At 54.4% G+C, this 11,449-nt stretch overlaps 1 protein-coding gene across 2 annotated transcripts in view; it reads left to right on the plus strand.

Moving 5' to 3' along the window:
- Nucleotides 1-11,416, plus strand: part of PPIL2 (peptidylprolyl isomerase like 2) — a 30,987-nt gene extending 19,571 nt beyond the window's left edge. The window contains exons 11-21 of one of the 2 annotated variants that reach the window (XM_042909515.1): nt 135-210; nt 781-887; nt 1,339-1,428; nt 1,778-1,811; nt 2,362-2,479; nt 7,793-7,849; nt 8,439-8,511; nt 8,626-8,688; nt 8,783-8,922; nt 9,174-9,276; nt 10,380-11,416. In XM_042909515.1, the coding sequence (XP_042765449.1) occupies nt 135-210; nt 781-887; nt 1,339-1,428; nt 1,778-1,811; nt 2,362-2,479; nt 7,793-7,849; nt 8,439-8,511; nt 8,626-8,688; nt 8,783-8,922; nt 9,174-9,270 (855 nt within the window). In that variant the 3' untranslated portion in view covers nt 9,271-9,276; nt 10,380-11,416. Of the gene's footprint in view, nt 1-134; nt 211-780; nt 888-1,338; nt 1,429-1,777; nt 1,812-2,361; nt 2,480-7,792; nt 7,850-8,438; nt 8,512-8,625; nt 8,689-8,782; nt 8,923-9,173; nt 9,277-10,069; nt 10,345-10,379 lie in introns of those variants that run through there. The other variant, XM_042909514.1, reaches the window with a different exon arrangement.
- The last annotated feature ends 33 nt before the right edge of the window (nt 11,417-11,449 follow it).

Below are 11,449 nucleotides of genomic sequence, written 5' to 3' on the forward strand. Positions count from 1 at the left end.
AGGAGGTCCCTGCTGGGCTCTGTGGGTGGCGGCCGTGGACAGTTTCTTGGAGGAAGGGCACCAAGCAGGGCCTGAGCAGTGGGGCCCCGGCCTCTCAGGGCACCACCAATGCACCCATGTGGTTTCCTCTCCAGGCGCACTATTCCACCGGCAAGGTCAGCGCCTCCTTCACCTCCACTGCCATGGTTCCAGAGACTACGCATGAAGCAGGTAGCTGCCTTTGCACCTTCATCTCCAGCAGTGCTGCTTAACAGCGTCCAAGGGCAGGGCGCCCCCTTGAGCATCACTCTATCGTGCCTGGCCTTCATGGGTGCTTAGGCAACTCAGGCATGGTCAGGCAGCCATGGGCCCTTTTGGAAAGTATGTTTGTCTGGGATGGCAGAGGCTGCAGGGGGGGCCAGGCCGGGAGTAGAAGGTCCTCCCTCCACCTGCCGGGGCTGCCCTGCCTTGGGCTCCAGCCCACGTCCCACCTTGGCACTGTCCCCACGCCCCTTCCTCTTGTGTTCTCAGCCTGCCAAGTCCCCACCATCGCCTTTGCCCCTCCTAGCCTGCTGTGTCCAGGCTTTTCTAGGTACCTCCTTAACCTTGGAGCCCTTCCTCATCCCTCTACCTGTATACTCACCCTGTCCTGCCACTGTGGCCCCTGTGAGCCTATGCTCAGCCCAGGAAGACCCTTGGGCTCTCCCCAAAGCTGGGGCTGCGTCCCCGGCCCTAGAGTCTGGTGTGGGGTGGGCTTGCCCGAGATGGAGGGCAGCACAGAGCTCTGGCCTCGGTTTGCAGCTGCCATCGATGAGGATGTGCTGCGCTACCAGTTTGTGAAGAAGAAGGGCTATGTGCGGCTGCACACCAACAAGGGCGACCTCAATCTGGAGCTGCACTGCGACATGGTAGGTGGCCGCCATCCCCTCCACCTAACTCCAGGCCCTTGCCAGGGTCTTAAATACATAGCTGCACTTGGCACATGCTTGTGGTACAAAATTCCACTTGGTCTCCAGAAAGTATGGCCCCCACCTCCCTTTCTGTTAGGGACCCTGTTAGCGGTGCACTGCATTTCCTTGGTCCGTGCTCTGACCAGTTGCGTGCACAACCTTCACACGAAAGGGGTCAGGCTCCACACACACACCCCTGCCCCCGACTTGTTCAAGTGTCTCTCCACGGCCCTGGCTTAGGGTCACGGCAGATACAAGTGTCTTGTCATTTAGCTTCACGGGTCCTTCTTTACCATGTCTGGGCTGGGCAGCAGACCATTGCCCCTGCACGGTAAGGGCCCTGGGTGGCAGTTGTGATCTTTGCATCAGTTGCTCCTTGCCTCACAGAAGTATCTGGGCTATTTTGTAGACACCAAAAACCTGTGAAAACTTCATCAAACTCTGCAAGAAGCAGTATTACAACGGCACCATCTTCCACAGATCCATCAGGAACTTTGTGGTGAGTGACAAGAGTCAGCACTGGCCAAAGACTTGCACCACTGTAGGGGCCCTGTGACTCCTGGCCAGCGTGAGTCCTGCAGGTGACTCCTGGGAGTCATTCCTATGAGCCCCTTTTTTTCAGGGCAGGGAGCCTGCAGGCTGACCCCTAAGAGTCCCCAGCCTGGCCACACTAGGCTTGTGCAGAGAAGTGGCCTGGGAGGGCCTTGTCCTCACCCAGAACTCCCTTGAGCCCCCCTGGCAGGTGGGGAGTTCATTCAGCCAGTGGTGGTGGGCGGTGGCAGGAGGGCCAGGCAGGGCCTCCGGCTCAAGGGGTACAGCTTGCTGACTGGCTTCTTGTCTTCTCACAGATCCAGGGGGGAGACCCCACTGGCACAGGCACAGGTAGGTACTAGTATGGGGGCTACCCTGGCAGCTTTGGCTGCTTCATAGGCCGCGAGGGGGTAGGTGGGTGCAGGCTGTGCTGAGAGCTCCAGATGTGGAATCTGACAGACCAGCCACCAACCTGCTGTGTGACCTCAGGCACATCCCTCAGTTTTCTCATTTTGAGATGGTTGTAAGGCCTGGTTAGAGGATGAAAAGCAACATGTTGCCTTCTTGCTGCCTCTTGAACCCTTCAGCCTGTTGGCTCCTTGGGCCCAGGCCACTCCCTCACCCCACGTGGTGTGAGCAGTAATAACCTGTGGTTTTCACCTTCTACTCCTTGTACCAGGGGCCTGGCCCCATGTAGGGGCTCTGAAGGACCTGGGGGCTGGGAGGACTCCATGGGGAGATAGTGATGAGGGTCCCTCGGGGCCAGGGCTGCCCTCTGAGGTACTTGGCAGTGCCCCTTGGGACTCAACACACATTTCCAGAGCTGGGCTTCATCCTTTGGGCTGCACTTGGCCTGGGACCCAGTCGTTCTTACTGCCAGTCATGCTGCTTTCTCTTCCAGGTGGGGAGTCGTACTGGGGAAAGCCCTTCAAAGATGAATTCCGGCCCAACCTCTCGCACACGGGCCGGGGTATCCTCAGCATGGCCAACTCGGGGCCCAACACCAACAAGTCTCAATTGTGAGTCAGCCGGCAGCTGTGGGTGGGTCCTCCCTCTCAGCTTTGCCCTAGAGAGCATACACTACCTGAATCCCACCCAGAAAGTGGGCAGCACTCCAGGGGGAGACTCACCACTCCCCCACCCCCCAGGTGTGTGTGCTTTGTATGTGCCCATGAAAGAATAGACATGGGTGGTTACACAGAGACCCAGAGCGGCTGTAGGAGGCAGATGCGGGTGTGGGTGTGGCTGGCCCGGGCTGTGGGGAGAGGGCATGGTGGAGGGCGGGGGCGGCTAGAACTTGTAATGCGTTTCTAGAAATGGGGAGACCCAGTGAGGGTGTGAGAATTCTGCTTGCAGCATTGAGGTGCGAGATGCTTGGGACACTCAGCCTGGTCCTAGTGGGTCAGCCAAGGGGGTGAGAATGAGCTGGAAGTAAAGACCTGGCCGCCCTGGTCTAGATGAAAAGGCGAGGGGTGAGGGCCCACCGGAAGTGAGTGTGGGAAGGGGAACAGCTAGACTCAACCTGGGAGGGACAGGGGTGGGGGATGTCTGTGGGGCAGCGGCAAGACAATTTTCCGGAGGAGCCTTGCACAATGGGGCTGGCAGGGCAGGGGAGATCGGTCTGTGCAATGTGGGGGCTGATGATGGTGGCATCGAGCGGGGCAGGAGTGGTGGCTTTCCTGGACGTTTGATGGGATTCCCCCGCAGAGCCGTGCAGCTGGGTAGAATGGGGGTGCCCAGCCAGGCAGGGTTTCGCTTGGCCTCAATCATTCCCTCTCTTGGGAGCTGGAGGAGTTCACGGAGTTTCATTATTTCTGATTTTTAAAAGTCTTTAGTCTCTGCTTGTTCTTTGTCAACTCTTTCCTCTTTGCTCACTTTTTATGAGGAAGTTTGTGTGTGCATATGTATATATAATCTGGAATTAGGCCCTGATTTTCACAAGGATGTAACACATGCCTGGGAGGGGGTGGGGAAAGGAGCCGGGCCTCTCCCAGAACACCTGCTGGAGGAGCGCCTTCTCTGTAGGAAGCACTCAGCAGGAGGGCCCTGGCTTAGGATGTAAAGGATTTATGGAAAATCACCTGGAACGAGTCACCTAAGCTAGGGGACCATCAGGATACAAAAGGGGCCTCCCTTGAGAGAGGACACCCTGGGGCCCAGGCAGTCCCAGCACCCCCCTTCTCCACTGTGCCCATGGTGTCTGGGGCCAACCAGGCACACTTGACAGGGGCTCTGATGGGCACCCTCATATTAGAGGTGAGTCAATGGCAGTCAACTGGGTGGCTCAGTCCATTGAGTGTCCCAACTTCGGCTCAGGTCATGATCTCGAACTTACAGTTCGAGCCCGGCCTCAGGTTCTCTGCTCTCAGAACAGAGCCTGCTTCAGATCCTCTGCCCCACTTTCTCTCTGCCCCGCTTTCTCTCTGCCCCTCCCCTGTTCTCTCTCTCAAAAAGTAACATTAAAACAAAATATTATCTGGGGCGCCTGGGTGGCGCAGTCGGTTAAGCGTCCGACTTCAGCCAGGTCACGATCTCGCGGTCCGTGAGTTCGAGCCCCGCGTCAGGCTCTGGGCTGATGGCTCGGAGCCTGGAGCCTGTTTCCGATTCTGTGTCTCCCTCTCTCTCTGCCCCTCCCCCGTTCATGCTCTGTCTCTCTCTGTCCCAAAAATGAATAAAAAAAAAAAAAACGTTGAAAAAAAAAAAAAAAAAAAAAAAAAAAATTAAAAAATAAAACAAAATATTATCTGGGATCTTGTCAAATGGAAAATACCTGGGAAAAACATCTGGAATATCAATGACTAAAAAGCTCTTAAAAATACAGGGGCACGTGGGTGGCTCAGTCAGTCGAGCATCTGACTCTTGATTTCTGTTCAGGTCTTGATCCTCAGGGTCATGGGACCAAGAGCCCCGAGTTGGGCTCTGTACTGACAGTGTGGACCCTGCTTGGGATTCTCTGTCTCCCTCTCTCTGCCTCTCCCCAACTTGTGTGCGTGTGCATGCGCGTGATCTTTTTCGCAAAAATAATCATTAAAAAAAAAAAGACTTTTTGAGAGAGAGCATGCATAAGCAGGGGAGGGGCAGAGAGGGAGAGAGACAGAGTATCCAAAGTGGGCTCTGTGCTGACAGCAGACAGCCCAATGTGGGGCTCGAACTCACAAACCACGAGATCATGACCGGAGCCAAAGTTGGACGCTTAACCAATGGAGCCACCCAGGTGCCCTGATTTTATTTTTTTCTCAAGCTGTACACCCAGTGTGGGGCTTGAACTTAAAACCCCAAAATCAAGAGTGCATGCTTCACTGATTGAGCCTGCCACACACCCCAGATTTTAAGATCATTTTATCTACAGCAGACTATGGGGGTTCTAATTGGAGTGATGTGATGTTGATAGTTTGGAAGGATAGATGTATGACCTCTTCCATTTATGAATGTGTCTTGACCTTCCGTGAGGCTGTATTTTATATCTTTTAATGTGGCTTTATAGTTTTCTTCACCTGGGCTCCCTGCCTTCCTGGATAAGCCTGTTCATTAAGGATTTTATGACTTGTGATATTTTTGTAATGAGAATTCTTTTCCAATTCTGTTGCGCATGTGGAGAAAGCCTATTTTATTTATTTATTTATTTATTTACATTTATTTATTTATTTTTGAGAGAGAGAGACAGAGCACAAGCAGGGGGTGGGCAGAGAGAGAAGGAGACACAGAATCCGAAGCAGGCTCCAGGCTCCGAGCTGTCAGCATAGAGCCCGACACGGGGCTCGAACTCACAAACCATGAGATCATGAGCTGAGCTGAAGTCGGATGCTCAACTGACTGAGCCACCCAGGCGCCCTGAGAAAGTCTATTTTATATCTAGCTACTTTATCAAATTCTCTTATAACTCAGATAGTTTTTGTTAAGAGTGTCTTGGGTTTTCTAGATACTCACGTTTATCAGCACAAGGTGGTGTTCTGTCTTCTCTTCTAGTGTGAACACCAGTCACTTCATAGGCCTGTAAGGAGAGGAGTGGGCGTAACATGCTGTTTTGCCATCTGATCAAATTTGTTTTGGGGCCTACTTTTTTGGAGAGACTGTGGCATTTCCAGATGTTTTTCTCTTAGCATCTGTTACTATGGTCCTATGGTTTTCCTTTCCTCCTGGAATTTGTGGATGTAGCCTCTGGGCTGACCAGCCTTGCTGTCTGTCAATCCTTTGTTCTGGAGTAAACTCGGTCTGGTCCTTGCTGTGCAATGATGGTCCGACGACCACTGTTTTAGACCATGTGCCACTATCTTCTGGAGCCAGGTGTGGCTTGTCAGAACTGGTTTGGTGGGACCAGAGTCTGAGAGGGTGCAGCCTGCACAGTGAGCCTGCCCTCACTTTATAGCCTGGGGTGGTTAAACTTAGATTGGAGTCAGCTGCTTGTTCAGTTAGCTTGTCAAGGACAGCTTTTGCAGATCATTCACTCTAATTCCTTAGTCAGATTCCACTCCGTGGGCCAACTGACCCACGTTTCTGTTTTGCCAGAATGTAACTGGTCCATGTCTAGATTTCCAAACTTGCTTCCATGGCATCTCTTTTCCTGTTGCTCACCGTATCTCCTTTCCCACTCTCCTTAATGGCTCACGAAAGGCTTCTCTGTTTTTACTTCATGTAAGTTCCCTCAGTTTCCATCTTTAATGGCTTCTTCCTGTTTCTCTTCTCTTTCTCTCCTTTCTTAGTCTCGCGTCTTACTCTCCACCCTGAAGACATTTGAGTCTGTATATGTTGACGGCACTTTCTTCTTAGGTCAAAGAACTAATTTGAGACTTTACTTCCTTTCTATTATATCTTTGCCCTTTCATTGTTTTTCTGTTTCCTTTTTTTTCTTTGGGACTATTTCATTCCCTTTTAAGGTTCCCCATGTGTGTTAGAAATGAGTGGTAGCGAGTGACCCACTTGGTGGCCAGAGTTAAGGTCTGCACAGTTGTGGGTTTTGACGTCTGTGGACACCTGCCCGCTGGCCTTGTCATCGGGTCAGACAAGGGGCCCTCGGGGTGGGCCCCGAGGGAGTGCTGTCCCTGGAGGAATGTGCTTCAGCCTTCCGTCCCTGCCAGCTGTGTGTGCGTGTGTGCGTGTGTGCATCCTGTGGGTTGTCGGGGATGTGGGTGGCATCGCACCGTGTCCCAGCAGGCTACCCGGCCTGCACCGCTTCGAGGGGTGTGGCCTCATGCCCTTGTGCACCAGGATCCGCCCCAGAATGCTTTTGCCTCCATCTCTTGTTAAACATCTCCTTCCATCCTTTAACTTGGAGCTTTCCAGATCCTTGAAGTCTTGGGGCTGTCTTTCTAACAGCACATGCTAGAGTGGGGACTATTTTACCTCAGCCTGACAGTCATAAGTGCATACCTAACTTTCCAGACGGTGTCTGGATTGCTTTCTGTTACCTTCATTTGTGCTTTCTAGTCACCCTTTTAAAAAATATTTTTCGGAGCACCTGGGTGGCGGCTAGTCGGTTAAGCGGCCGACTTTAGCTCAGGTCATGATTTCGTGGTCCGTGAGTTCGAGCCCCGCGTCGGGCTCTGTGCTGACAGCTCAGAGCCTGGAACCTGTTTCAGATTCTGTGTCTCCCTCTCTCTGACCCTCGCCCGTTCATGCTCTCTCTCTGTCTCAAAAATAAATGTTAAAAAAAATAAATAAAAAATATTTTTCATTTCTCTTTCTCCTGATTTGGAAGTTAGATGTGTCACTTAAGTAGATTTATTTAAAGTCTGTAGTTACTAGTTAGTTATCTCTGTCTCCCTCCCAGACACATCCTTCCAGTCCTGGCCCCCCAGCTCTACCATCTCACATTAGTATATTTAGGCATTTAAATTTCACTCATTTTTATACCAAACTAGATGTAAAAATTTACTTGGTCAGTGTTTATGGGTATTTACCCATGTTCCTCAGTGTCTTTGCTCCCTTTCCTGCTCATGTCCTTTCTTCCAGTTCAGAGTCCCTGCTCCTTGAGCTGCTGTCACACTGGTGTGGGCTCTGGTGTCCAGTTTCCCCAGCCACTCACTCCCCCAGCAGCCTCTCCCTGCAGGCTTTGGGTGTCTGCCCGACAGGAGGTGGCAGTAGCTGGGTCTGGAGGCACAGCCTCTCCTGCTCTTTCCCAGGCAGCTGTGCCCTGGGCCTCTTCCTGGGGAGCCAGGGGTCCTGGTCCCCTGGACGGGCAGGGCATGAAGGCCACACACGCGAGTGAGCTCCAGCTTCCCAGAATAGCTCTTGAGGGACAAGGACGCCTGGTTTGTGCCCAGAAGCCATGACCCAAGTCAGGCTGGGTGGGGGAGCGTGCACGCTCGTCCTGATGCCCTCTCTTCCTTGCCCAGCTTTATCACCTTCCGCTCCTGCGCATACCTTGACAAGAAGCACACTATCTTCGGGCGGTAAGAGAAGCTGCTGCTGAGGTCTGGGGTGCGGGTGGGCTTCTTCCCCAGTGGGACCCTCTCACTGCCTTTCCCCCTCGCCTGGCTCCATGCTCATTTGCCCTCATCACCATCACTGCCACAGTCATGGCCATGCAGACCTGCTGAGAGGAGAGGAGCTCTTGCCCCCTTTGGCCGGCTGCCCTCCCTGAACTCACCCCCCTCAGGCTCTCCTCTGGATGGTTCCAGGTCTCAAGTCTGGTCCATGTTTGTTCTCTGTCCTCTTGTCTTGTGAAGGCCCAGATGGTATTTCCAGTTTCCTGGCTTCATGGTCTGTCACAATCCTCAGCTCAGCTGTCTGTAGCGCCAAAGGCACTAGCATAAAAGCAATGGGTGTGGCTACGTCCCAATAAAACTTTGAACAAGCCAGGTGGCCCACTGGCCCTGCTCTTACCTCTCCCCTCGGCCCCTCCTCCCCGGGCCATGGCCCTCACCCCTATGGGACCTTCTCAGGCCCATCCTCTGCCCTTCTTCCTGGCATGCCACAGGGACTTGGCTTTTGGGGGTTCACTGCCTGCAGCACAGAGGTACCCCTGTCCCCCTGCCGCAGGGTTGTTGGGGGCTTTGACACACTGACAGCCATGGAGAATGTGGAGAGTGACCCCAAAACTGACCGCCCTAAGGTATGTACTCAGGGAGAGTAGAGGGACCGCTGCTCAGGCCTGGCATCAGGCAGGTGGCTTAGGAGGGGCCTGCTGCCTTCTGCCGGCCCCTCATTTGCCTCCCTCTGCTGCTAGGAAGAGATCCGCGTTGACTCCACCACGGTGTTTGTGGACCCCTACGAGGAGGCCGACGCTCAGGTGAGGGGGCCTCAGCCACCAGGTGGGCAGGGCTTCTGGGGAACTTGCCCAGCCTGAGGAGCTCCGGGCCAGCTGTTGTCCTGTTCCCTCACAGATTGCTGAGGAGCGGAAGAAGACGCAGCTCGAGGAGGTGGCCCCAGAAAGCACAGTGAAAACAAGCCAGCCCAAGCCGGGGAGCCAGGGCCCCCAGACGTACCGCCAGGGGGTGGGCAAGTACATCAATCCAGCAGCCACGTGAGTGGAGTGAGGGCTGTTGTCCCGTTTTGCATGGTGCTCTCCAAGCTTACCAGTGCCCATGGGTCAGAACCCACCAGTGGTGAGGACGAGCAGGGGCCATGGGGGCCACTGCGCAGGCTGGGGATTGAGGACTTGGGGCTGGGGGTACATGGCCGTGTGACATCACGCTGAGGGGAGCTGTGGGAGGGTGTGGGCCCCCAGCTCCAGGAATTGGTACACAGCAGCTAGAGTGGTTCTTCTCTTTCTAGGAAACGTGTATCAGAGGAAGAGCCGTCAACCAGTGCAGCTGTCCCTGTAGCCAAGAAAAAACCCAGCCGAGGTTTTGGGGACTTCAGCTCATGGTAGCAGCAGGTCTGTCACTCTGGATCCCCTTAGGGACTCAGGGCTGGGGACCTGTATCCACACCACAGAGTTTTCTGTCCTCCTGACTACAGCTCACTAGAGCTCTTGCTTGTTCCCCTTTCCTGGCCCCTGGGCCTTCCCAACCTTCACTTGGTACAGTGGCCTGGCCCTGTTTCCAGGCCTGAGCCTACCTAGAACCCTCGACCTGGACCACCAGGCGTGGGCTGTGGCCCTTAGACCAGCCTGCAGCACGGGTCTGGGACAGGGAGGAACGCTGTGTCCTGACTCTGGCCTTCCTCCCTTCCCCACCCCACTTCAGTCATTTTGTCTGAGACTGTTTACTCAGTGTTATCACCTGGGACCTGGTTAGAAACAGAGTCTCAGACTTCGGATCTTCTGACCGGGAGACTCTGGGGGCAGGGTTCAGATCCAAACCTTGGGGGGGCTCCTGCTGCCGGTGGCTTGATGATGCTAGACAGAGCCTTGACATCAGTTTCTTTTTCTTTTTTTTTTTTTTAACGTTTATTTATTTTTGAGACAGAGACAGAGCATGAACAGGGGAGGGGCAGAGAGAGAGGGAGACACAGAATCTGAAATGGGCACCAGGCTCTGAGCTGTAGGCACAGAGCCCGACGCGGGGCTCGAACTCGCAGACCGTGAGATCATGACCTGAGCCGAAGTCAGGCGCTTAACCGACTGAGCCACCCAGGTGCCCTGTTGACATCAGTTTCTAAAACCTCTTCTGCTGCCTTATACCTGGGCTTACTGAGGCCCACCCAACAAGGACCATGGGTGGTTACAGCTATGTTCCCCCGAGGGCCACACCCAGGACTGCCCACCCCTCCAGCTCAGGACAGGACCAGGACCACACATGGGAGAAGCCAGCCAGCTCCTGCTGTTACCAATGGATGTGCCAAAGGCCTCAGAGAGCTGGTGTGCCCCCTGGCCCCCTGCCTCCCCACATGCTCACTTGACCCCCAGCCCTAGCACCAGAGCTTCTAGGCCAGCCTCACCAGCGTTTCCAGACTTAAAAATCCCTTAACTCTATTTTTCTATAAATGTCTTTTAAAAAACATACTTGCTTGCCTGCCCACCCTTTTTTCATTCCGTAGCCTGTGCCAGCCTGGTTTCCATGCTCCTGACCTTGACACGGCTACCTCGGCCTTCCCAAAGTGCCTCTGCAGAAGGGTGGGGACAGCTGCCGCCTCCCACTGTCTGTCTCCTTTGGCCCCAAGGCTGTCCACTCCTCACACCCACTCCTAAGGCCTATGGTCTAAAGGTCAGCACAGGCCACCACTCTCTCCAGCTTGTCCTTGGTTCTTCCCCTCACCCAAACTTCAAATTCCAGAACATGCTGGGGGGCTCTTCTTTTTCCATCTCTGATGCTGAACCCCAGGTCTAAGCCCCTTATCTCTCACCTGCGTCTGTTCAAGCCCCTTGTGCATATCCACACAGAGGTCATATCTGTGTCACCCGCCTAAAGCTCATCAGCCTGTGGTCATCCTGCTTCAGGCCTGCCACCAGCTTTCCTCTGTGCTGAGAACAAGGCTGAGCCCCACAGGCACCCTGTGCCTCTGCAATCCCTTGCCTGTGACCATAGCTGGAACCAGGGACCTGGGCTCTAGGGAGTGACCTCTCAGCCTCTGCCTTTGGCCCTCATCCCTCTTCATGACCTCCTCACCACTACCCTCCCAATTAGTGAAGGGCTTACACTCCAGTGTTTGTGCCTGAAATGTATCCCAAGAGTCTGGTTCACCCAGGAGGAGAGGGCTGGATGCAGTGACAGCCATATAAACGCACTTGCAGGCCACTGACTAGTCGCTCGTGGACTCCGGGTATGTGGGGGTGAAGAGGGAGTCCCAGAGGGCTCCTAACCCCTCAGCATTCAGGAGGGGTGAGCTCAGGTTAGGCGTTCTTGGGCTACGTGCACAAGCCCAACTGGTGGGAGCCCGGTGACACAGAGCTCTAGGAGACAGTGGGCCGCATGGCCCCACATGGGACTGGAGCCGCAGCAGGGAAAGCTCTGTTGCCTTATGCGTGGACTCACTGAGGCCCGCCCAGCAAGGACCATGGGTAGTCACAGCCACATTCCCCTGTGGCCCACACCCAGGACTACCTGCCTCTCCACCTCAAGGAACAGGACCCCACGTGGGAGAAGCCATGGACAATGAGAACTGTGGGA

The sequence above is a fragment of the Panthera leo genome, chromosome D3, assembly GCF_018350215.1.
Source record: "Panthera leo isolate Ple1 chromosome D3, P.leo_Ple1_pat1.1, whole genome shotgun sequence".
In the NCBI taxonomy this organism is placed as follows: Eukaryota; Metazoa; Chordata; class Mammalia; order Carnivora; family Felidae; genus Panthera; species Panthera leo.